At 41.5% G+C, this 14,785-nt stretch overlaps 1 protein-coding gene across 4 annotated transcripts in view; it reads right to left on the minus strand.

The window, feature by feature from the left end:
* Nucleotides 1-1,280: 1,280 nt before the first annotated feature.
* The window catches only part of LOC106953780 (semaphorin-4B), an 80,206-nt gene continuing 66,701 nt past the window's right edge, over nt 1,281-14,785 (minus strand). For all 4 annotated transcript variants that reach the window (XM_015042804.1, XM_015042803.1, XM_015042805.1 and 1 more), the window contains 7 exons: nt 11,333-11,514; nt 10,516-10,666; nt 8,781-8,991; nt 8,564-8,679; nt 7,672-7,829; nt 6,772-6,863; nt 1,281-6,098 (listed from right to left, as the gene is read on the minus strand). In XM_015042804.1, coding sequence (XP_014898290.1) covers nt 5,323-6,098; nt 6,772-6,863; nt 7,672-7,829; nt 8,564-8,679; nt 8,781-8,991; nt 10,516-10,666; nt 11,333-11,514 — 1,686 coding nt within the window. In that variant the 3' untranslated portion in view covers nt 1,281-5,322. The remainder of the gene's footprint in view (nt 6,099-6,771; nt 6,864-7,671; nt 7,830-8,563; nt 8,680-8,780; nt 8,992-10,515; nt 10,667-11,332; nt 11,515-14,785) is intronic.

Raw genomic sequence — 14,785 nt, forward strand, 5'->3', positions numbered from 1 at the left:
GCGGAAGAACGCAAACAGCGTCAACTGGGCAGGGCAACCCGCAACAAATAAATATGCCTTGAGATTTAGGAGAAAGTAGCAGCCTGAGGTCACACAAGCAAAATTACATCATTGGCGTGTCGACCATAACTCTATAGTTACGGTCAATAGAGTTATGGTCTATAGACCGTACAGCCCACATACTGCGGAACACACTGCCGATGGAGACACACCCAACTTGGCCAGAACCAAACCAGACACTAACCGGATAGAGAGATTTGACAAATGAGAGACAGCTTTCAGTGAGATGCAAACACGATCGCTGCTGCTAGGTTTAAAGATGCAGGAGCCATATAGGACTTGGAGATCAGGCTGAGAAATCTCTCGCTTTCTCACTTGGATTTCAGAGTTTAGAGATTTCTTTTTCCAGTAGAAAAGAATACGATTTTTCAGAGTGCAAACTGGAACCACACTGATGCCCACCAAACCAAAGTACAATATAGCAATGAGACATCAAAAATAATATCGCGTTTCAGTGCCTGGATCTCAATTTAGGTTTGACTCTCAAAGTTCACTTTAATTTTTCTATGCTTACTCATTCAGATCTGGTGACCTTAAAAGACTCGTTAGTCCGGACTCTATAATATCCCAGAATAAAAGACGGTTCAACATTTGTGTCAAAAACACGTAATTTATTCATTTATCTTAAAAAATTAAAATAAAGTGCCTTTTATATACAATAAAAACAACAATCACAATCTCGATGATACAAAAAAATACAGTTCACAAATTTATACACAGTAAAAAAAAAAAAATAAAAAAAAAAAATCATGCAGGCAACACCACATTTGTCTACTAATTATTCAGTCAACTAAGCTTCCGGTGTTCAGTATGCTGAGCCAATGTTTCGTCTCATGGTTGAGGGTTTTGGAGTTGTGCTTTGCAACGTTTTCTGCTGTACTACATCATGCAGCACAAAGGATCCAGTGCTCCTAAAGTGGTTTCTTTTTGTAGTTCAGACATTTTTTTAGGTGACTCCTGAGAAAAAAAAAAAAAAGGGGAATCGTACATTACCTGGATTTTTAGGAAAATAAGACTGCTGTAGATAACCGGCTACATTCAAATCCAGTACAGTATATTTCTTTACTGAGGAAGTGTGGTTTGCACATTAATGTCACAGGTTTATCATATAAGACCCAGTGAAGTCAGTTTGTAGCTTTTTGTAATGCAGCTTAACAAGTGTATAGTAACAACACTGATTGCTTAAGATGCTGTTGACCGTCTCCATGTTTCCATTTGTATTTTTAACTTTTTATTTTTTATTTTTGACATAACCCAAGGCTGCAGAATGGAGCAGCTCTCGGTTCTGTTTGTAGGCAAACATAAAAGCGGCATGGGTGATTATGTAAATCTGCTACCGACCCGTGTTGTGAAGTGGAGCTAAGTGTGCCCGCCGGGGCTACAATCACGCTATTGACCACATTTCTGTTGATGAGGTCACTGCTGGGTAGTGTACAGTGTAGCACACAGCTGAAGGCAGAAAATCTTCACATCTAAACGCTAAAGGCATTTCTTTGTGTGGCGGCGTTAACCATCAAGCACTTCAACACAGGTTACAGAGACAATTTGTATGCAAATATTTATTTTTTTGTAGAATTCCTTTTACTGTGTAGCTCTGATAAAATCTTGTTTCTTTAAATTGGTTGAGTTTCAGCTAGCAGTACACAATGTTTGAGAGAGCAACTTCTTTGTTCATAGCAGCTGCAAATAACTAGCTTCTGTTTCTACACTAGTTTTAGATATACAGTGTTTGCTTAGCAAGTGTAAAACCAGAGAAGTTACTATTAGGCTTAATTTAAGCTTAAGAAATAATAATTACAATAAAATGATTTTAGGCCAGCGGTTGTCATGGATACCCTAAATAGTTCTAGGCCCAATCACCATCTCAAGAAGGTTAAGAAAAAAAAAATAGTTCTATAAACAGAAAAAAAAGAAAAAAAGAAAAAAGCTTTGATTCAAACCGGAAAAAGCTAGGAAACCATGCAAGAGTAGCTATGAGCTAATTAGCTAAATATTTTTGTAGTGATTATTGAAATAAATTAAATAGAATATATACCACTAGAACACAAATATTAAAATATTTACTTTTTAGTCATCAAATATAAAAAAGTAATTTCTCTGCCCTCAATTTAAATTCCTTTATAGAAGCCTCGCAAACCACGCTAAGCAGCATCCATGAGCTAATTAGAGACACGTTTTGTAGTTCAACTAAATACTATGGCGGGGGGGGGGGGGGGGGGGGGCAAAAAAATAAATGAAATGTCCATAATCTGCATTTTCAGTCATGTAGTGAAGTGTTAAATTTAAAAACAAGAATATAAACTTCTTTCTGGCCTAAATTTTAATTTGAGAGACGGCTAGGAATCTAAGCTAAGTAGCAACTATGTTAATTTGTGGGTGTTTAACTTACTTTAGCAATCACAACTAAACACAAAAGTAATGAAATTTAAAACTAACCAGAACGCAAACGTGAAAATTACTCGGACATTTTTAGTAACTCAATACAGTGTGGAATATTAATCAACTTTTAAGTTCTTGTTTTAGCTTCACTAGCTAGCACAGGTAGAAGCTAGCTACAGTTACTAACTTGGAAATTTTAACAATTTTCTTTTTAGCCATTCAAAAATTCCAGTTTTAAACAATAAAGTTTTGTTGTTCAACAATTCTGAAGGCTAATTAAAAGTCAATTATATATATATAAAAAATGTAACTTTGTTTCTTAAAACTAAGTATCCTGTTTTGAGGTGCTTGATTAGAACCAGGTAAGGTGCTGAACGGATAGTGTGGTGAACCGTGCATTTGCTCACGTTGGCAGTAAAGCACTATGTAAAAACAAACAAAACAAAACAGAAAAAAGAAAAACATAAAAATGAAATACTCAGCAGTGTTCACTCTCTAGTTTAAGACTACCTCTACGACACATCTTGCACAACGTCCCATAACAACACACAATATTTAGCACAGGCACTGTATTTACACAAGAAACGACCTGGAAAAGAGGAAATGCTGACCACTGCTGTGCAGTATGCTGTGCCGTTACTTTGTCAACCCGAAGCCGTTTCAGCGCAGCTTCAGATCTGTTTTGTGTTGAAAATAGGCCATTTAATACTGGAATATATCTGTATTCTTATTTGTTCAACATATTGAAGTCACTGTGTATTCTAAGACACTTTGCCACATCGCAAATGATTCACACTCAGACTGGCAACGTTATCAGCTTTCAATTTCTTTGGAAATTTTTCATGTTATTTTCTTTTGTAAGTCTCAAAAGGTCCGTATGAGAGACAGTGCTCATAGATGGTTGCACTGGTCCCTGTTTCAACTGATACCCCCCCAAAAAATAGTTATTGTCCTTAGCAGCTGCAGTTCTAATTGCAGTAGTTGGATTTACATCCATGCGATTTAAGTGAAGTGAAATGTGCAAATCTTTAACCCTGATTACCTGTGCTTTCACATTAGCATTACCTTGGCTTTTGAATGAGTGTGGTGAATGCCATGTGGATAAGACATGCAACCTGGAAAATTAGGGATGTATAAACTTTGGATCTACATCATCACTGTGCCTTGGAGAAGTAGTTGCGCCTCTTGGACTTTGTCACACTGTGCTACAACTGCAAACCTGACTGAAATTTATCGGGATTAGTTTGCGGAACCTCAGGTGTGCACGTAGTTGTGAAACGAAAGGAAAATGATTCCCAAGTTTCCGAAGTTTTTGACAAATCTGTGGCAAGACTTTAAATTTTCTAGTCAGATACTCTGTCCACTCACAGAGCTTAAGCTATTTTATGTTACATTGTGTTGACAAGTTTGGTAAAAATCCCAAGAAAATATCCGTTTTCTGGTTGTAACGCGAAAACGCATGACAAAGTTCAAGGGGCGTAAAAACACCATACATAATGTAGTTACAATCAGAGCAGCAGGGCGCCAGATTCCATCTATTTCTTCAGGAACGTCATTTTAGAAGCCGTTAGCGCAAAGCTAAAACCAACCCAAAAGTCTGTATCGTCAGTGAAGCTTAGCTGTAGCTAACACATGTATTGTCAGAATGAAGGCAGAAGGAAAATGGAAAAGATTGACGACCACACGGCAAGTAACGTAGGTCCCGTCAAATCCTTTGGCCCCCCTCACATGAAGATCGCTTATTCTGCTCAACACATTCTTCACAGTTTGCTATGAGCTAACAGTCTCAGAGAAAAATTCTCCTAAAAAATGTGGATCTTCACATTTATTTATTATTAGTGCCGCAATACTTTCAGTGGAACCCCGACCCCGTCACCATGTGCTCTTTGACATTGATCAATGCTAACAGGAACCATGAGATGGTCATGACAAGATGGCACTATTGCATTTTGATAAGATACTCAAGTTATTTCTGGGTTGGTGTTTCTTTTTTTGTTTTTTTTGGCACAGTACACATGATGGTTTCAGTGCTGCCCTGAATGTATGGAGAGGTGGAGATGTTCCCCGTTTCGCTATGCCACTAGCCTCTCAATGTGAAGTCTGAAACACTGAGCATGTAGGTCCATTCGTTCACCCACATGTGAAACTTTTCTTATTTAGACTCTAAAGAAAGAACCGCTCCAGATGAGACGGACCGCGTTTTCGCCACAACGTACATCCAGGAGGTAAACGACAGCGTTGAGGCCGACGTTTCTGTTTGATCCGTCTTCTTTACGTTGCAGTCGTTTGTCATGTAGTGGATTCTCCTAAAACAGTCGTTAATATTTCTATTCGGCAGAAAGGGAACAAGATGCACGGTGAACTTAATGACAATGAAGTACTTGTATATAATATCCACCTTACCCTGAACTCTTGGTCACCATGTAGCTGTAGCCTGGTTCTGTGTGCATAATAATAGGAGTTGTGCAAGGCTGGGCAACTATCGATGATGATTAACGACGCGTACCAGAAAAGATGCCGTTGTTTTTAAAACCTCACCTCACTCCTTAGTCTGCACACTCGAAATTTGTGAGTGTCCATCAGAAAAGGCTCAAAAGGTACAATGGTGTATGATCCTAGCAGCTGCCATGGTTTGTTATCCTTGTGGAAACCTGGAGTGTGCCCTCCACAGCAAACCAGACCGGAGTGGAAAACGAAACGACCTCCGCGACTGATCACAGAACCAAGATGGCTGAAAGTAAAAGGATGTGCTGTGATGCAGGGAGGAAGTCAGGGTGGTCTCTCCTTCCCTCGGTGGCCCGTATCGCTCGTGGGAGATGCAGGATGTCGTCGTATTTGGGGAAACAAACAAAGAAAAGAAAACACACAGAGAAGTGGTGCTCCTCATACGATGGAGTCCTTGATTTCCGAGCCCAGCCTGACTCGGGGTCGCGGGCAGGTCGGGGAGTACTCCACGTGGCTCTCCTTGGCGTTGAGCGGCCGCCGGTCGGACGCCTCCGAGAAGCTCTTGCTGTTTTCCGGCGACGATGACTCGTGCGTGGGCGTGCTGCAGATGTAGTTATCGTTTAGCGTCTGGTAGCCCTTGTGGTCCGAAGTGGAGACGGGGATGGTGTTCCCGTTCAGGGGCAAGCTCTCCGTGGGCTTCCCCACTATGCGCGGCTTCTTCTGCTGCATGTTGGTGCACTCGCCTTGCTTCAGCATGGACTTCATGTGGTCCCGGTTCCTGTAGATGACGAACAGTGAGAAGACGACGAGGGAGAAGGCCAGCAGGGCGCACACCACGATCAGCTCGTTCCAGTACGTCTTGGTGTGGGCCTGCTCGGAGCGGGACTCGCCGGGCAGGATGATGGTCTCGTCCGGCGGCACGTGAGGTGTGCGCGAGTGACCGATCAGGGTGGTGCTTTCCTGCCGGGGCTCCGCCCTGACGCAGTAGTTGGCCAGCAGCTGGTGGAAGCCCTCCTCCGACGACCAGCACTCGTAGGTCTCGGTGCGGTCGGACTGGGCCACCACCACCAGGTTCCCCTCCGGGGTTTCGTACAGGAACTGACTGGCGTCTTTGCTGTAACGCCACTTCCTCTGAGCCAAGTTGGACCGCAGCTTGCACGGCAGGACGCGAAACGTGTTGCCCGGGATCGTAATGGTCTTACAGCGGGATGCACCTGGGAGAAAAGGAAGAAGGAGGTTGATTTGTAATCGTGATGTTCAAAAGACGTCAGGTTCCTTTGAATAATTTACAATACTGTTGAGACGACCAACTTATTTCAGTAAATCTATCGAAAAACTAAAACTCTGATGTAATTCCATGTCACGTTTATTGCCAGATTTGTTCCTGTTGTACAAGTTTCCAAAATTTGCTTAAAAATAGTTTTACTAATCTTGGCCTAATCAATCAAGTTTATTTACATTTAAGCAACGAGGTAGTTCAAAGTGCTTTACATCGCAAAAACACAAGAGTAATAAGTCACAAAAACAACATACAGTCAACACTTGAGAAAACCAGGGATTAACTTTACATTTTGATGAGTTGGAGAAAGAAAAAAAAAATGGTCTCACGGCTTAAAAATGGAAGCAATTAATGACTCGTCTTGTGTTTTTCTGGCAACTGGGGTCAGAAAATTGAACTCAGCAAATATTTTCTAAATGCTAAATTATTCAGCTGGTTTATTTGTTCACAAGTGCAGCATTTGTTGACACGCACAAGGCTTGTTAGCCGCCTTTGTTCTCAGGAGTGACACGTTATTTCAGGTCTAAGTGCAGGTCGTTTGTGGAGTTTGCGAAGTGACTGGCAGGACTTAAATTAGAGGCCGTTTGGTCGAGGCAGAACACACTCACGGGAAGCTGCTGGTCTGGCAGATCTGAGGAAGGGAACGGTTGAGTTACAAATCGCTGATGTGTCCGCCTCCTCCACGTCCTGCTGCCAGTGGCTGGGAGAAAACATACCAAACAAAAAACAACAACAACAAGGTGAGGGCAAGCAGCCTGGAGTAAGAGGTAACCTTTCATCACCAAGACTTTCAGTTTAAGAGCCACATTTATTTATGGCTTTGACATCACGACTCGGAGCTCGATGTCCTTCTAAAAGCAGCTTTTTTCCCCCCCCAAGCGTATGACTGAACATTTGATGCTCAAGTCATAAAAATGTCTGGATGTAGGGTTCACAACAATGACAAGATGATGTGATTCTGATCTGGTCCCATAAACTGAAACCATTTGGTTATTTCAAATGACATTTAGAGACGCAATGGCTCTGATTTCTGATCTTTGATTTTAAAATTAAATTTTGCTTTCTTTTCAAGAGTTATGATTTAAGAAGATCAAATTCCCGCCCACCCCCCAACTTATTCTTTTGAGAGTCATTACTAACTATGTTAAAAGGAGAGGTGATGTCACACTGTGTGCGAGAATTTTGCAATCACTACAAAAATACTATTTTTAAATAATAAAAAAAACAACAACAAAACACCACAAAGTGAAAATATTTACCACCACACACACTTTTACCTTACATATTCATCTTTCAACAGATGTCATGAAACAAGAAGTGAAATTAGAAGGGGGCTAAAATGATTCAGCAGAGTTGCAGTGATGTGGAAAGAACGTTAAGGTGATTGGCCATAATTCGTAAATTATGACTGAATTTACAATGACTTCCTGGAGTGACTGTTCATTGAGACGACATGCTTCCATCTTTTTCCTCTTTTAAAGTGACCGTCTGCGCGGGACATCTCTCACCTGTCGGGCGGCGCCATCCTGACATCCCGGCACAGCCGACCCGTCCAGGCGCAGTACGGATCTCTGGACAACACGCACTCACCGCAGCTCAGGTAGTTGGAGCAGTTGGCGACGGGAACTTCCACCAGGCCCGAGTACGACGACACAAACAGCAGACCCTGCAGAGGAGGGGAGAGAGGAAAACCAGAGCTTCAAGAGTGTGCGTGACACAAGTAAGTTAAATGCAGGGCAGAGGAGGCAATCTGCTTTTGGTTATGGGTTTCTGATTTCCAAAAAGGAACGTCGTACTGAAACAATTACTCCAGATAAACAGAAAAGCCTAATCTGGCTAACGAATCGAGTCTGGCCAGCTGGTTTCAGTTTTCACAACACCACGATCGTGTTTCCAGACATGCATGTTCGCGATGTCGGGGCTGGAAAGCTCTTTGTTCGCAGCAGTGACAGTTTTCATATCAGCGATGGAAAACAAATGAGTTTCCCTCACTCCAACTCTGTTCACGCTCCTTGCAGTCCGCCTTCTCCATCTCAGCTGAGCATTTACTCATGATAAATATTCTTGGTTTCATTAGAATTATATAATTGCAGATAAGATTGCAGTTTGGCAGCTTTGACCCGGAGAGACGTCTTTATGCAATAAGGAGAGTGGAGGTAATGAAATTTAGTTCAGAGTGTAACAAACTCTCCTCCAGGCGGTGCTTTAGCCTTCAGCAAATTCAACAGGAAAGGCTGCCGTGATGGGTCCATATCTGGAGTCATTTCGCCTTCTTATCAGTTTAAAAACAACAAAAACATTACTAACCACTTTATATAAACTGACAAAGATTTATACAAGTCTATTACGGTTTCATTTTACCCAGTTTCTTCATTCGTTCATATTAGCGATGCGACGTACCCTTTGAGAGTCCAGCTCAATGTGCTGCACCGGCTGCGGCTCGGTGAACAGAACCATCTCCTCTATGATGTGCATCTTATCGTTAACGTTGATGGCCTTGTGAAGCTTTCCATCATCTGGAAGAGAGGAGGAAGAGGAGGAGGAGAACGGAGGTGTTAAGCGGAGATGGTTTCAAACGAGGCCGTTTATCATCTCCTCTCTGAGCGGTCCTCTTCACCTGTTCCGATGAAGAGGACGTCGTAAGCCCTCTCCATCCCCTGGATCTTGTGCACGGCGATCTGGGTGTAGCGCACGCTGCGCTTCAGCAGCAGGGGGGCGCTGCGGATCACGCTGTCCATCAGGAAGTGGTCCTTCACGAAGTTGAGGACTTTGTCTGGCATGTGCAAGGACGACTGGATGCCCATTTGCCTGGCGTGGTTCGTCACACACTTCATAGAGGGAAATGTCAGAAGTAAAAAGTTATGAGTGGTTTGCAAAAGCATTCAAATTTTGTCATGTTGCAGCTAGAAACTTAAACTTATAAGACAGTTCAACACAAAGTTGTGCATAATCATCAAGTAGAAGGAAAAAGAGACACTTTTTAATTATTTATCCCCCTCTATTCTGACACCCCGAAACAGCCCCGCTAATCCACTAATAGCAGAGCTAATGTTTCGTCTAGCGCTTTTGCTAAATCTGAAAAAGTTTTGCGCTCTAACATTAAATTAAGTTTTGCAGATAAATTCTGAAGCACAGATTTATTTGGCTGTTTTCTAAACTTGGAGTTCAATAAAGGTTGACGTCCGTGTTGAAGGTTTGGTTACTGGCTTAATTCAAAAGTAGTTGGATGTTTAAATTCATGCTCTTATTTTGAAGTGGGTGAAGACCGTTTATGTCATAGCTCTATTTCCTCTCAAGTTCCCTCCATTTTTATTTCAAACAGTAGGAAACATACATGACCAAAATAAAACAGACTGTAGAGAACAAGATACAATATCTAAGGGCACAAAATTACAGTCAAAATTAAATATGAGCTCAATGGTTGTAGTCTTTCAAGGGCAGATATAATTTGAATTTTGGCGCTTTAGCATTAGCTTCCGCTACACAGTGTTGGTGTAGCGTTAGTAGAACTAACGTTAGTGCTTCAGGGTTAGCACAGCTAACTTTAGCCAACTGTGCTAACAGCTGCTAATTCATAATAAGACTTCAAAGGCCTCAGAGTTTAGGTTATAAACAAAATCAAAACTTCAAGTGTCTCAGAGGTCACGCTTCATTTCATCTGTTGAAACTGATGGGTTGGTGGGTTTGGGCTTCCAGAAGAACAAGGACTCTGAACATACAGCCAGGAAATAAAAGTTCACAGATTGCTAACCATCCAATCAGATTTAGCTTTGTCTGGTTTGCAAAGAAGACAAAAAAAAAAAAAAAAAAAAAAAAAAAAACAAAAATTTCTAGATGAGCAAAGACATGGCAACTGTACTTGCAGTGGCTCAAGGAGCGACTTTAGGGCAGCTGAGATCTTAATGCATACACACACACACCATATTTATAGATTTTATTTATAAAGATTTTTAAGGCAACATATCGTCCTTCTCTCACTTCCTAATTATACACGGTGGCATGAAGTCCCAATAAAATGGACTGAATATGTGGTTGCAATGGGACAGAATGTGAAAAAGCTAAAAGCTCGACCACAACTAACTATAACAGAGAAGCTAAAAATATAGTAGCCTGTGGCTTTTGGTTTCATTCCAACCATTTTGGTGCCATTAATTAAATTTTAAAAAGGAGCTAATTCAACCCTTCAGTGCTGCTTTTGAGCCTGTATCTACTGATTTCCTAAAGAACGTGGTCTAAACAGCCAATATTTTGTACGTTTGAGTCATTTACTACCACAGTACCACAGTATTTTTGGATTTTCGTGCGCCAATACTGTTGTAATTTTAAAAGGTTTCTAAACTAAAGTGACTCACCGCCCCGGGCCGCGGCTCAGGTACTGGGTGGTTGTAGGTGTACCACTGCTGGCTCTCCCTGTTGACCTCTCTGTAGCGGCCGTTGAAGGCAGCTTCCACCTGAGCCATGCTGAAGGCACACACCGCAGAGCTGCCCGACGCCCCCTTATACCTGGGAGCAAAAATTAAAAAAATATATAAAATATGCTTCCTTTTTTTTTTTTTTAAAGAGATCTAGTATGATGCGTTTTCCAGGAACATGGAGCCATTCTATAGCACAATCAAGTTAGTTATTTTAATTTGAGTTATTATACAAATGCTACATATATAAAGCATGACTTAAAAGAAATTTTAATTCCTAATTTAACGCCTTGAAATTGGGCCTCTGTGTCTTTAAAAACTCCTGCTGTTACTGAAGCTCCACCTTCAGGAAGTAGTCACAACATGGCTCCTCTATTAACCCTTTAACAACATTTTTAACAGATTTTAACTGAGACGTAGCTCCTGTAATGAGCTCAGCAGAAGGACTGTTCCACCAGGTGTTTGCTATTTGCAGCTGGCTAGTCTGAAGGAGCAGAGCAGGGAAGTCGAGAGCTGCTCTGTGAGGCAAGAAGAGGGGCTTCGTCCTCGAAGGCGGAGCGAGATCCACCCAGGGGTTTGGTTGCATTAAAGAATTTCTTAAACTTGCAATGAAAGAATCATGTTTTTGATGAGGGAACAACATCACAACATGATGTAAAGCTAAAATAAAAATAAAAACCTTCAATTTTATGTAATACTGCCCTTCAAACAGAGGAAAGCTGAAGCACAGAACCACTGAACGCATCACGAGACTCACCACTGGGAAGTGAAGACGCCGTAGAAGACCGTGCTCTCCCAGCTGTCTCCGGTGGGCTTCAGGACAAACATGTCCTGGATGATGTTGAAGGGGAAACCGTCGTCAGGGAGCGAGCACAGGAGCTGGGCCTTCAGGAAGGTGGTCCACTTCTTCTGCAGAACCCGCTCACCTCCCCTGTCGCCCTGGAAGGAAAAGTTGCGGAATATCACTGGAGGTTTATTAATTTGGAGAGCGCCTGATCTCTGCTCCCTCTGACGGGGTCTGCAGAGCCGTCGGCGATAAGACGGGATGGAGGTCAAGAGGAGAGAGGTCGTGTCAGGCTTAGAGTTTAATTCTCATCAGATACCAGCAGGAAACAGTGTAGCTGCTGCAGTTGGAGCAGCAGGTCTTGGCCTCTGAATCCGCTGAGTTTGGGCTTAAGCTGCAGACTCTTAAGATTTAAGAGTTTAAAGCTTAGTAATTACAGCTCTTCAGGAGATGAAAAACAATTGAACACTTGACTTAAAAGTAGCTGTATGAACAGGTGTGGGCTGTCGTTTCATTAGCTCAGCTAGTAGAGGCTAAAGGGCTTTAGGTGATTTCAGGTTTAGCAAATGCAGTTGGAAATCAAAGCTGCAAAAGTACAAAATGAAACCATTTATAGGAGGGAAAGAAACCAGTTAAAAGGGATATTTGTCTATCATAAACAAGATGACTTCATAGTAAATACTAGTATGTTTATCAGGAGGTGTAAACAATTTAGAAATTATTCAAATTTAATTCAATAATACTTTATTGATCCCAAAGGGAAATTAAATGTTGTAACTCATTTAATTAAATGGTTATTGTGGATGGTGATCAGTGCGAGTCCTGTAGCAGTCTGTACTACAACAAACTTGAAGAAGGCTCTAACTGAAAACACTTTTTTCTCTACATCAGTCTTGAGAACAAAATCCTTCCTTGGACCACCAATAAAGTTCACATGATGAAGTCCACACTAAACAAAGGCAAAAAAAAAAAAAAAATATTGAGTCATAAATGTAAAACTCAAATTAATCACACTCTGTTCATTTCTAACATTTAGGCCTCAAAAGCAGGAAGCCGGGGCCAAAAATGCACAATACTGATGCTACACTGCAAAAAAACTAAAAAAGGTTTAAAATATGTCAAATGGATTATTGGAAACGGAGGAGAAAAAGGAATGGAGTGAGCGCAGATGACCTTTATGAAAATACAAAGATGATGGATTTTATATCACCAAGTAAAAATGAAAGCTTCTGAGACTTAACTGGTTTTTATGGGTAGCAATAACCCAAAGCCAAGGTCAGAGGACAACACAGTTAACGTCACAGCAACGACAAACGTGACAACTTCCTTCCCATCCACCAGATACGCAGCTTTAGTTTGAAGACAATCGGCGTTTGATTGTCATAATAGAAACATCTTCAGTCTTATATTGTTACAGCTAATTTACTGCAGTGCAGCTAAACCTTGAAGAGAAACACAAGGTGAGACATGCAGGTGCTTCCAGTCCCTGCCTCTGTATTTTCCACAATCCTTCAGCTGCTTTGAGAGATTTACAGTTGCATTTTCAGACATACGTCTTGATGTCAAACAAATAAATTAAGTTTGGATTTTTATCGGAAAGCCCCTCCCACTGAAAAACCATCAGCAGTAAAATCCTGATTGGAACATATGACTATAAAACATTTGGATCAAATCTGCGCAAGTCATCCTCTTTCCTTTAGCGGGTGCTGCTGAGGTCAAATGATTGAAGACTTTGGTTACTGTGGGCTCTTTAATGAAATAAAAGGGACGGACATGGATTAGAGATTCATGGAATTTAATAACTGGGGAAAAAAAAAAGGAGTACAGTGTCATGCTGAAGAATTTGTATTTATTTTTCTTGGGGAGGACAGAAAAAAAAATACAGTTAATATTTACAGCTTTGAAAGTGATTGGGTGTTTCTCCCTTACGACGACTCCTACACTGAGATGAAACACTGACTCCCTCTTAGTTTGACATGAAATACTCCCATCAGCACTTCTCAGATTCAGCTTGTAAACATGAGCCTGAAGGACGCTCCTCCACAAACACAGCCAGCAGGGAGAGCATATGAGCAATCGCCTCCAAATCTGAGAAACTATTCCTGCGTGACGGCAAAGAAATGTAAACCACTTGAGATGAGATAATAAAATGCAAAGGGGGAAAAAAAACAAAACACTACAACAACCATCTGACAGCTGCAGAACCAGCAGCCAATCAAGAGGCCGTCCGTCTAACGAGCCGACTGCATTCCTTCTCTCAGCTGTTGTTACAACACTCTGCTTCGTCATTCGTTTCAGCCACGCCCTTCTGGCAGCTCCCCTCCAAAAACAAACAAACAAACAAAAGAAAAGCACTGCATTACCCAACTCTGAAAAGTTCTAATAAACGAAGGCGTGTTCAACATTTCCATATCATAAGGAAACGCTCCCCGGCACAAGCCCGCTCTCCCCCACCCCGCCTCACGGTTCCTGAGTGAACGCACCTGAATAAACACGAGGAGGAGGGAGTGGGAGAAGGGAGGGGAACAGATGGGGAAAGAGGGAGAAAACATCCGACTGGGCTGCAAAGTTTTCCTGCTGAAACAGTAGTTAGAATAATGTCAGAAAAAAGTAGAAGTTCCCTTTTTGTTTATGCAACCCAACAAGAAACCCCTTTTCTTTCTAAGCGCATGCCGACGTGAGTGAGACGACGTATAAAACCAAGTTCCAACCCAGCGAGGTCTAATAAGTGGAGGGAGATGGAGGATTGTTATGCTTTCTGCCTGTTCACAGAAGAGTGATGCAAATGTCTGCTGCACCAATGACCGAGAAGAACATAACCTGAATCTGAACTTAGGAATAAAATCACAAAACAAATCTGTGTTTTGGAGATCTAAGAAATGTCATCAAAAACTTTCATGATTAGCTAATCTGCATTGGCTAGGCATTAGGAAGTAATTCAGCTGGCAAACTGAATTAAAAGATCTAAAATTATTTTTTATATTAAAAGCTACTGAACATCTCTTTAACAATCAAACTCACTTCAGATAGTTTGTTAGCTACTGCAGTGGTCCCCAACCGTTTTATTACCGCGGATCGGTAAAGACTTGGAAATTTTGCTGTGCCCGGGTAGGCGTGTAGATGTAAGGTTGCAGAGGTCGCGCTAGACTTTTTTTGTTCTCCATCATTTTGACCGACAGGGTTTTAAATAATCGGTCATGTTCTATTTTTACCTGTCAAATTATAATCATATTAACATCAGCTATTTAGCCGCAAATTTATGAGGTTTAGTTAATATTCACCCAGTTGAACGTGAATCCAGATCCCATCACACATTAAGCAGATAAATGCATCTAACTTTTTCACCGTAATGACAAAAACCACCGACTGTGGCCCCAATAACTTATAATAAATTAAACGACTCCATTTAAATTACTTCACCTGCTG

Source organism: Poecilia latipinna, unplaced genomic scaffold (genome assembly GCF_001443285.1).
Source record: "Poecilia latipinna isolate Pla-1442-1.1 unplaced genomic scaffold, P_latipinna-1.0 Scaffold602, whole genome shotgun sequence".
Lineage (NCBI taxonomy): Eukaryota > Metazoa > Chordata > Actinopteri > Cyprinodontiformes > Poeciliidae > Poecilia > Poecilia latipinna.